General features: G+C 47.9%; 1 protein-coding gene across 1 annotated transcript in view; it reads left to right on the top strand.

The window, feature by feature from the left end:
- Positions 1-8,454, top strand: part of ncanb (neurocan b) — a 131,912-nt gene extending 123,458 nt beyond the window's left edge. The window contains exons 14-15 of the mRNA XM_061237793.1: positions 1,907-2,089; positions 4,766-8,454. Coding sequence (XP_061093777.1) covers positions 1,907-2,089; positions 4,766-4,884 — 302 coding nt within the window. The 3' untranslated portion in view covers positions 4,885-8,454. The remainder of the gene's footprint in view (positions 1-1,906; positions 2,090-4,765) is intronic.
- The last annotated feature ends 3,516 nt before the right edge of the window (positions 8,455-11,970 follow it).

The raw sequence follows: 11,970 nt of genomic DNA, 5'->3' as shown, positions 1-11,970 counted from the left end.
GAAGACAGACTGGCAGCAGACTAACCCCAGATCAATCCCCCCCCCGCTAAACTCCCCCCCGCCTGGCCGACTCCGCGGATAACCCGGGGTGTTCTCTCCGGGACTAATTTGATTGCAAATGTGGCGTGAAATCTGGGCTGCAGGATTAATAGCGTGGGTCTCCCAGCCGGATTGATAATGAGAGAGGTTAATGTAGACTGGGGGGGGCGGGGGGGGGGGGGGGCTGCATGAGGCTTTCACTCCTGGTTACCCGGGTTACCGGGACCTGTCTCCGATGCCGATAACGCCGTCCGTCGATTCCGCGGCCTCGTCGCGCGGAGAAGCCCAAGGCTCGGTGCTGGAGCCCCGCAGAGTGGCTCTGACTTCTGCCCACGGGGACCCACTCACGTTCCCAGCGCCGAGGGTGCCATCTAGGGAGAGAGAGGGGAACTGCGTCCATTTCGCGCATCTCCCATCCCAGTGACTTTGATCCCTTGAAGTAAAAAAAAAAAAAAATTTTTTGGAACTGATCCCGCAGGCTGTCATGGTTTCGGTTCGCCGTCGGCACGGAAACCGGCTGCGGACTCGGGGGGGGGGTTGAGTGATGTGGGGTCGAGCGTTGGGCGAGGGGGTGTCCCGCTCCCCGACCTCGAGGGTGACCTCCAATCAGCCTGCACCTCACATCAGAGAACACACTGAACGAGTCACGCTGACAGCCAATCACCTCTCTGCGTGTGGTTTTAGTCACACTGACAGCCAATCACCTCTCTGCGTGTGGCTTTACCAGCCGGGCTAGACACAGGTCTGCTGAATCTCTTCCCTTGGACCGAGTGGAGCGTATGCACTCCACCGCTGTTATTGCCAACCCACCAATGTTATACGCACCAGGTATCATCAAATGATTGGACTGCTGGTTTTCCACCCTCCCTTTACCTGGGAGTCAGGTGTGAAGACGGCCGGGACAATCGGTAGAAATAACTCTTAACCTAATTACCTGGGAGAAATGAAAACCAGGGCTGGATTTGGATTCGAGCACTAGATTTGAGGGTAGGGCAATTTTGGTGTACACTGTGGTTCCAGAAATACTTGTATTCCACAATTACCATTGTAATATATCATTCATATTGCATTACAGTTGCACTCAGAGAAGTGGCCATTGTTAATTCAACACTAACAGAATACATATGAGTCTAGGGACAGCATGTTCTCCATAAGGGTTGATTTAACTTTTACTGTGCATCGTAAAAATAAAAAAAACCTGTGAGTGTTAAAGTCATAAAAACTAGAAAAGTCATAAATGCATTCAGATTTTTATTTTGATGCAGACCTGAGAACTGAAGGATTATAGCAGGCTTGTGACCCCATGATTTACTATACAGTGTACCTGCCAATCACTGAACTATGCAGAACAGAGTGAGTGACTGGGACAATAAAGCAGAAAGACCGGCTCATGTACTGCACTTTATTCAGAGGATGTGGTGGTTCTCAAACCTCTCCTGGAGTTCCAGCAGTTCCAGGTATCTGGTGTGTTCCACCTCAAACGCACCTGATACAACTTATCAAGGGCTTGGTTAGTATCAGGTGTGTTTGAGGTGTAACACATCAAATGATTGAACTGGCTAAATAATTGTTCACTCTAGTCTCGACCTCAGCTGATGTGTGATGAGCATTCTGACACAAAATGGCTGCCATTGCATCACCCTGGTTGGTGCTTCTCATTGGTGGCGGTTGAGGCGAGTTGCCCCTCCTCTGTAAATCACTTTGAGTATGCGAAAAGCACTATATGTAAATGCAAATGGAATTATTATGATAATGATTATGAAATACCTGGATCTGGCTGGGGGCCGCTGAAGGAGGGGTTTGCAAACCGCTGCTATGGTAACGATGCCCCGCCCCTTTCTGAGTGCGCGCCTCTCTTTCCGGTCAGTGTTGTGTGGAACTCCCCCCTCCGTGGACAACGCGTTCGTGATCGGCCGGAAGAGGTCCCACTACGACATCCACTCGGTGGTGCGCTACCAGTGCGCTGACGGATTCCTCCAGCGCCACGTCCCCACAGCCCGCTGCCGTGCCAACGGGAAGTGGGACCGCCCCAAGATCGTCTGCACAAAGAGTGAGTGGAGAGTTCGGCTCTGTTCCGTGTCACATTTTTACGTTTGTGTCATTTGGCAGACGCTTTTAATCCAAAGCAGCTTACAGGTGCATAGGTTCTTCCACAAGTTAAAAGCACCACATCCATAAATGGCAAAGCACGCACGAAGAGCTGTTCTGAACAATACGACAATAGCCATTGTAAGTGCAAGTGCAGTGTGTGTGATATGAGCTATCAGGCAGCAACATGGTGGCTTGAGGCTCATTTGATACCTTGGACCCTTGATGACTTAAAGGCATTCAGCCAACAAATGTGTTCCATACTGTATCACAATAATTTACAGCTGAATCTAGTCCCGCCCCCCATAGAGATCCATTCAAATGCAAAGAGTTTTAGTATCCCTTGAAGGACAACCGGAGAAAATATCCAGATATCCAAAGATATCCGGACTCTGATGATGTTGATAGGTCACATACTGTACATCAGGAAGTCATGGCATGCAAAGGATATGCAACAAAATACTAAACATGACTACTCTCATATACATTAAATTGCTGTGTCCCAAACTATATGGTGCCCTGAAATGGGGAGACTATGTATAAACACTACTGTAATTTCCACATGGTGAAACCAAAATGTATAAAAAAGCCCTAAAATCTGACAACGTGCGATTTTCTTTATTACAAATCTCAAATAGTGGAGTACAGAGGTAAGATGGGTCTTGGTGCCAAACATTATGGAGGGCACTGTATGTGATTAAAATGTTCTTAAACTTATATTACAGTAATGGCATTTGGCAGGCGCTCTTATCCAGAGCAACGTACAGTTGATTAGACAGGAGACTGGAGACAATCCTCCCCTGGAGCAATGCAGGGTTACTTACTCAAAGGTCCCATGGCTGTGCGGATCGTACTGTGGCTGGACCGGGGATCGAACCACCGACCGGGTCCCAGTCATGTACCCTAACCACTACACTACAGACGGCCCTGAATGCTGATGGCACAATGGCTGTCTGAAATCGAATACTTGTGGACTCAATGCGTGAATCAAGTGTGGAAATTAACGGTCAGGTGATCAAGTGCGATCCGAAAAAAGTATAAAAGTATAAAAGTATAAAACTGGCAAGTGCTCATGGAAGTTCTCCTGTATTCAGGAGAACCGAGAATTTGGGGCACACTTTACTTTCCCGGTAACCATGGCGTTTATAGCGGACTGTAAGATCTGATGTTGTAGTCCGAGTGCATCAATTTACGTTCTTGCATTCCGAGTGTTTGACTTCTTTGCCAATCAGTAGAACACTGACTTTAAATCCCGAAAAATCTCCTCTTCACAGGGTTTCTGCCTTCCCGTTGCCACAGCGGGGGACATTTCACTCTCTGACAATTTAAGCTCCCGTTTTAACGCTGCAGTCGATTTAATGAGATGAGTGCCCGGAAGAATCCTTATCCCGGAGAATGAAAGGAAATTTCAATATGAAGTATTGCGCTGTAGACACATTATTAGTTACATTACTGCCCTCATTCAGACACTTTTATCCCGAGTGGCTTACACCAGTTTCTTAGCGTAGCCGGACATACCGAAGCGATTGAAGTTAAGTACCTCGCTCAAGGGTACAATGGCAGAGTCCTATTCGCTTCCCTGATCATTATCCTACACTGCCTACATAATTCCTTGAAATGTAGAGTTAGATCATGTTCCCCCCGACGGAGAAATCTGTCTCCACTGACACTTTAGTATCAACAGTACAGTTTCGAGCTCCGGGCTGTGGTCCAACCTGTTTGGACAATGCAGCACTAAACGTACGTGGGCCTTGAGTAGGAGGCCAGTCTGGAGCCCCCCAACCCCCCCTCTCCTACCCCCACAATCCACACCAGCCACTTCAGTCCAGGTATAGATACTGTGGCCTTGCTAAAACATTCTCATATTGTTACTGCAATGTTAGTTCTAATGTTATAACATTGACAAAACATTCCAGTAACATTGTAATTGGCTGTGTTAGCTGGGTGGTTGTGTGCTTTAACTCTCTCCCTCTCTCCCAATCTCTCTTCATCCCTCTCTCTCTCGCCCTCCCTCCATCCCTCACTCCCTCCATCTCTCTTGCTCTCTCTCCCTCTCTTCCTTTCCCTCCCTCTCCATCTCCCTCTCTCTCCCTTTCTCTCTCTCCATCCCTCTCTCCATTTCTCTCTCTCTCCCTCTCCCTCCCTCTCCCTCTCTCTCCCTTTCTCTCTCTCCATCCCTCTCTCCATTTCTCTCTCTCTCCCTCTCCCTCCCTCTCTCCCTCTCCCTCTCTCTCCCTTTCTCTCTCTCCATCCCTCTCTCCATTTCTCTCTCTCTCCCTCTCCCTCCCTCTCTCCCTCTCTCTCCCTTTCTCTCTCTCCATCCCTCTCTCCATTTCTCTCCCTCTCCCTCTCTCTCCATCCCTCTCTCTCTCTCTCCATCCCTCTCTCTCCCTCTCTCCATTTCTCTCCCTCTCTCTCTCCCTCCCTCTCTCTCTCCCTCTCTCTCTCTCCCTCCCTCCCTCTCCCTCTCTCTCCCTCTCCCTCCCTCTCTCTCCATCCCTCTCTCCCTCTCTCTCCCTCTCCCTCTCCCTCTCTCTCCCTCTCCCTCCCTCCCTCTCTCTCTCTCCCTCTCCCTCTCTCCCTCTCCCTCTCCCTCTCCCTCTCCCTCTCCCTCTCCCTCTCTCCCTCTCTCTCTCAGGTCGGAGATCTCACCGTTACCGCCGTCATCACCACAAGGCTCGGCGGGATCGCAGAAAGCACAAGAAGCACGGCGCTGGGGGCCACCGCGGTGGAGAACAGGACCACGGCCACTTCTGAACCAAAAAAACGCCCCGCCTGCACCCTCCCTCCACCCCACCCCATCCCAACCCAGCCCCTCTCCTGCGCCCACACCCCCTCATCCTGGCTCCGGGGAGTCGGGCAGAATCATACTCAAAGCCTGAGGCTTCGGCGAGAACCGCCAGGCCTCACAGGGACAATAACAAACACTTTATACACCCCCCCACTCTCCTTCATTCAGTCCGTCACAACCCCTTTGACTGTGTACTCTGCCCAGACCAGGGGTCTGTCCCACAAGGCTGGATTACTGTAAAACTGAGACCCCACCCAAATCTGGAACATGGACTGAAAGTTAAACGAGCTGTGTCGGGTTTTACTTTGCGCAAGTTATCTGGCTAACTCAATCCTGCTTTGTGGAACAGGCTCCAGGGCTGTCCAATCCTGTTCCTGGAGAACTACCGTCCTGTAGGCTTTTACTCCAACCCTAACAAAGCTCACCTTACTCACCAGCAAGAGATCTTGTGGAGCTGCTAATTAGTAAATTAGGGTTGGAATGAAAAGCTAGAGGACTGTAGATCTCTACGAAGAGGTTTGGGCAGTCCTGGTCTAGACACTGATTTAGATACCTGTGTTTGCTTATTGTTTAGCTTGTTCTGTTTTATTTTAGGCTTTTTTCTTAATTGTCGAGGGTTGGATTTGGTAAAAAAAACTAACTGTAAATATCCCCGTTCGTTAACGCAGTGAACAAATCAGAGTGATTGGGCAATACACGCGCCTCACGTTTTGCATATCATATGAGTTAATTTGCATTTATTAGCATTATTGCGGTTTCATACATATGGATGCAATCCCTGGCTCAATTTCTTCAGTCTGCTGAGGAGGCTGTTTCATCGTTTTTATACCTTTCATCTGAAAGATATTGGAAGTCATACTTTTAATGAGTTTCCAAATTATTATTATTTTTTTGCCTATGCCAGGAATTGCTTTCCCAAGATGGAATGGAGACTGGATTGGCCTTCATGCAGTGGGGTCCATAGGTATTTGGACGGTGACACAATTTCAAGGGCTGTCATTTTAACACAATTCACTCCTTATGGATGTGTAAAATTAACGTTCAAACCGTCAGCTTTAATTTGAGCGTATGTACATCCATATCGAGGGATTGGTGTAGGAATTACAGCCCTTTAAAATTGTCCGAAACTGTCCAAATACTTACGGACCTCACTGTGTACAGATCTGTGGTTGACCGACCAGTCGTGTACCAGCCCTGTGTGTGCAGCTCTCTCTGGCGGCAGATGGTTTAATCTCCAGCTGGAGGATGGATTTACGCTCTCTCCTGCCTGCATCCATCTTCCCATGGTGCGTCTGCGCTCTGACAGGGCTTTCGGCTGACCTATGCCCACTGAAGAGAATTTGTGTTGTCAGCCTCTGTCAGCTAAAAACGCGTGTTGGGAATCGGCACCCCGCAGTAAGATCCGGCTGTGACCAGCTCGAAATGACCAGCGACCAGCAGTCAAGACATAGCTTCGGCTGGTCAAACTGTGCGGGGGAGCTGGCCCGAACCGGTCAACCAGCCACCAGCTGTTTCAAAACCTAGCTTGAGCTGTACTTTTCAGTAGGGCACCCATATCTCATACACTCACGCACACACGTACACACACAACATCACTAATAGCCCGACTAAAAGCTATTCCCAGCAGTCTTCAGGAGGATCTCTGCACTCTGAAAAAGCAAAAATTCGCTTTCTGTGCCTCAGATCGGGTAGATCGCTGATGGGGGAATTAATTTTCGGCAATCTCCCTCTGCATTGCATCGTGGGAGCGGAAAGAATCTGCTTGGCATTCCAGACAGTATAGAACTGAGGCTTGGTTTTTGCCTGAACAGAATTCTGAGAAGTAAGTAACGGGTGGTATAGATTTGTGGGGGCAGCATAGCTTAGCATAGGTGACTACTTTCGCCCACCAAGAGACTACAGATTTAGAAACACCGTTCTGTGCACGGATGCTACAGCACTACTGACACGATAACTGGTGTGCACTGCCCCGTTAACTAAATGAATTAAATGAAATTAGACAAAGAATTAAATGAATAAGGTTACTCGGTGGCCTAGCCTGGTGGCTGTGTGGGCGTGGTGATGATGTGACTTGCATAGAAGATGGTCAAACACGGGTCTGTGTTTGTCTATGGGAGCCGGCTGCAGTGTTGTAAATTAAAAGCATTCTTTCAGAAAGGTATTCGACCTACTGACTGCAAGTTGTTTTTAGTTATGGTTATACTTCAGGCTCCGTTCCCTTGACACTACAGCCCCGTTCCTTCTTTCTCTGTGCCCAGAGCCTTTCTCCATCCTGCTTCGTTCACCCTCTCGCTGACAGAGGCCCGGAGAGAGGGGGGAGTAGGTGAGACACAGGCCTTTTTGTGTTTTTTTTAAAAGTGCGGTTAATTAACGGGAGAGGATATCCGCCCGGTTCCTGCCGCTCAGCCGGAGACCCGCCCCGGTCCGGGGTCTGTCGTTCCCTGTCCTGCTCTGACCGGGGGGGGCCTTCGAGGGCGACAGACGGCTGTCGATCTTAAGATGGCGACGGGGCACGGAGCACCGGCGGAGGGTGTCGGGACCCTTCAGACTGACGTTTAAAGCCGCGTAAGATTCATAGCGGCGGGAGCGATGATGATCTACAGCAGCCGTGCCGAACCGGGGCTACGTGTGAGAGAGGCTGAGCGCTCTCCGCCGGCATCACAACAAACCCGGCCGAACAGACACATTAGAGAGAGAGAGGAAAAGAAAACAGCTTCAAAGCTGAGGCTGAGGCTGGGATCTTCAAGGCTGAGAAGAGCTAAGGGTCTTGGAAATAAATTGCCGGCACTTGATTTAGATGTGGAGTTTTTTTTTAGCTTGTGCGCATATTTATTATAATTTCACACATAAGATTGTGCATATATTTTGCTTGCCAGACTTTAAATCTGTGACACCCTACCAAACATTGATGTCGGTGAGACGTCAGTGTTGGTCATGGATTACTGGGGCAGAAATGAATGTCTTTTTGACTTTGGTGATTCGATGAGTACAAAACGCTGACCTGTTACAGGTAGAAAACTGGTCACGTCGTGTCTCGATGTCAATTAGCCTTGTAGCCGCGATGCAGGTCGATACATTGTTTGGGGGGATATTATGTGAAGTAATGTGTTAGCTCGTTAGCCCGTTAGCTCTCCCTAGTCCTTGGTGACGGAGGAGTCTTCTCCAGTGGTGATCTCTGTAGGCAATGTGAAGTGTATGATAAGTATATTTTCTATGCAAATGCATGTGAAACATATTGTGAAATACATTTAAAATGTATTTGCATTGCATTTTGAAATATATGTGGAATACCATTTACAAGTGTGTTCGATAGATGCATTGAAAATACATTGAAAATATATTGATCGTACATTTCACATACATTGGAAATACATTCCTGAATATATGAAATGGCCCATTTTGACATACTTTGACACGCTTCAGGAATACATATTAAAATGTAGGGGATGTGTCGTTCGTCGCTGTCCAGAAGGAGTCGCGGTCAGCGGAGGTTTCCTCCGGTCTTCATTCACAATCTTCTCACGTTGTCCCGGAGACCTGGCCCCCCCACCCCGACCCCCTGGCCCCCCCCCCGCTTAACAGACGGTAAATGATTTGGCAGCGGAATCGTAGACATTAATTATGGAAATTGAGGAGCCGCGGAGAGGTCGTTCGCAGCCACCAACCGGCACCCCTGCGAGGGGGGCTTATAACCCCCTTTGAGACTCCCGGCTCTGCTCTTAATGCTGCCACACGGCTCGCATTAGGCTACCCAACGCGCGGCGGTTCATTTTCACCAGTCATCTCCGAGCGCAGGCAGTCAAAAGTAAGTTCATAATTACACTCCCCGTATCCCCGCAAACGAGGGCCGGGCGAGGCATCGATTCCCTCGCAAATTCATCTGTTTTAAGTCCCAAGTCGATGCGGCTCAGGATGAAATGGGTGTAATTGCGGCGGCCCGGCGGCTGGAGAGGGGGGTGCTTAGGGCCGATCAGACGTCCCTCCGTCCGCTCTCTGCAAACAGAGCCACCGCGGAGCGCTTAGCATTCAGGAGGGACGTGTCCACGAGCCCGGGTGAGGATTTAGGCTTCACCTCCTTTTCCCTCCGCGCCGCGTGATGGAGGCGCCAGAAGGAGGAGGCGAATACAATCGGGAGGCTCCAGTGTGGCCTAGCCTCACGCCTCTCTGTGTAATCAAGCCCCCCCCGCGCATTAGCGGCGTACATCCGTCGAACGGCGAGAGAGCGCTGCTCGGGATGAGAGCTGTGTACACACCGGCCCGTTTCCAGTGTGTTGTCTGCGTTAGGAAAGCGCCAAAGGGACGTCCGTCTGAGGGGCCCGGTGACAACGGGAGGGGATTAGCGTAGCGGCCCGGTTAGCCGCGAGACCGTCCAGCGACACGGATTCTCGAAAACCCGTATTAACGAAAAACCTGGATTCACGAAAAACCCGGCTACATTTGTTTAAGGAGGACTAGGACATAGGTCAGACTATATCTGGGTAGAAAAACCTGAGCTATATTGAGGTTAACCTAGTCCACTTATATTTTAAATGTCTCCTAACCTAGATTTCCACCCCTCCGGGCGTCTAGATTCCGGTTTTTACTCACTGGGACATGACGACCCCTTTCTTCCAGCCTCCCTCGGGTGGTCCGAGTCGTGCGACTCTCCATCAAACCTGTGGCTGCTCTGCACCCCGGACCGGGCCTGGAGGAGTGTGGGGGTGGGATGGGGCTCCATGGGGCCCCCTTCTCACCATACAATTTCAGGGTTCAGTGCCGTCCACAGAAAATGTGATCTTTGCGTAATGAGCTTATCGAGAACCGTTTCCGTTTTGGGCCCCAAAGATCGTCTGTCCTTGCAGCTGTTCCTAGACTTTTGAGAGCCCTAAGAAGGAGAGAAATTATTTGGGGGTCCCCCTCCAAAACATTGGCTCCTTCTGATTCTTCTTCTTGGAAACTGATGCTGCTGCTAGGCCCCAGGCACAGTGCCTGATGGGACCTCACTACCCATCCCACGTAAATGAGCCATTGGTGGGGAGCTAACGAGTATACACTGTTTTGGGAAGGACGTTTTTATTATTATCTCTTGTCATTTTGTTCGCAACATGGTGCTTTTTGTCTCTGGAGGATGTGGTAGAGTTCTCTCTCTCTCTCTCTCTCAGTCCCACACTGTGGTCTGCTCATTTGAGTCTAGCCCACACATAGACAGCACATTTCTTTTAACTGCAATATTTTGTCAGTTGGCTGGTAAGTGAAATTGGCAGCTGGAATTGATGATACGTGCTTGCTGATGGCATTTATGTGTCACAACGTGCTTCGCTTCGGTTTTTCTTCTCTCCAGAGCTTTCAGCCTGGTTTTGTAGTCAGCTTTTACCGGCGTTTATTTTTTTTGTTGACAGATACAGATTTCTACACATTTGCTTTAATATCTGTTCCAAAACAGCATCACACAGTGTGCGTGTGTGTGTGTGTGTGTGTGTGTGTGTGTGTGTGTGTGTGTTTGTGCGTGCATGCGTGTGTGTGCATGTGTGTATGTTTGTGTGTGTGTGTGTTTGGGGGAAGGAGCTTGGGGAGGGGGGTGATGTGTGTGTAATTAAGTAATTAACTGCAAGATTACACCCTGTTTTAAATATCATGTCATGTTCGTAGCAGAGAGACCTAAATCCATCAATCAGACTGACATTCTTCAGTGAGTGAGATGTATTGATGAGATTATGCTGTTATGCGTTTGGCTGTGCATCAGTCCAAATGAAATTATTTGTTCCTATAATTGTTATTTATTGTTATGTTTTCCCCCAAATAGCCCTGAAAAGATTTTGTCTGTACTGTAAACATTTCTAAACACATGTTGTGAGCTTATATTTATTTGTCCTTTCTATTATTTATTCGTTGTATTTATTCATTCGTTTGATTTATTTAAAGTCCATTTTGGATTGATAAAAAAAAAATGCAGACAACAGAACAAAACACCTTCACCAACGAAACGCCTTTCAGGGTCTAAACCAGCATTCTTTCCCAAGACGACTCGACAGTTACAAAACAACGAAAAGCAGACATGAGACTTGTGCGGGGATCTGTAAAGCATTTCTACTCTCTGTGATGTAAATACTCTGTGGGATTTTTTGAAATTCTTTGAAATCTGGTTGTGTTTGTTCCTTAGACTCTCTGGACCACGTTCGCATGGCCCTTCCCGCCGAACCCCGATCGCCAGACAGAGACGGGTCTGTGTGATTCTGTATCAAAGGGAAACATTCAAACCAGCCCCCCGAGGGTTCATACAATAATACTGCTCGATTCTTATACACTGTCGAACTCGGAACACCGCGGCAGGAAAGGCCAGGCGAATGTCGTCTCTTAAGTACTAATCAGTATTTATTGGTGTTCTTATGAATTACAGTCCTGTCATTGTATCATATTATTTACAAAAATGAAAAACAATTCATCATTAAAAAAAAAAACATGATTGGATCAATGACGTCTTTGAATGGCCATGTCTTCTTTGTGTTTTCATTTGGGATCGTAGATTTTCTGTTCATGTGGCATTGACGTTCCTTTTTAGTCCCTGTCACTACAAAATAATGGCTCAGTCCTTTCTCATTCTAACATACAAACACTCGTAGACAGAGCCCTACATACTACTAGCTGGGAAAAAAAATATGTGATCAAATTAAGAGCTACAGGATGATGTTCTTAATTAGATTAATTGAGTTGTCATATCATCTATAAGATTATTATGTCCCAATATAACCAGCTAGTAATTAATCAGTGAAAAATGTAAATGTTACTCTATTTAAGAAGAAAGAAACAGAATAAATAATTTCCTGCTCTTTGTGTTAGTATGCTCTTACAGACAGATGACCTCTACAAAACCTTCAGTAGTGATTTACGCTTTGGAGTACTGCAAGGTAGCAGTACTGTTCTCCCTCTCTATCTCTCTATCTATCTATCTCAGTAAGCACTTTATTAGGTATTTATTGGAGTTATTTTTCAGACTTAATAAGTCTTCTACTGCTGTAGCCTATCTACTTAGAGGTTTGATGCATTGTGTGTTCAGAGATGCTCCTCTGCATACC

This window comes from Conger conger, chromosome 4 (assembly GCF_963514075.1).
Source record: "Conger conger chromosome 4, fConCon1.1, whole genome shotgun sequence".
In the NCBI taxonomy this organism is placed as follows: domain Eukaryota; kingdom Metazoa; phylum Chordata; class Actinopteri; order Anguilliformes; family Congridae; genus Conger; species Conger conger.
This window is presented reverse-complemented; position numbering and strand designations above follow the sequence as displayed.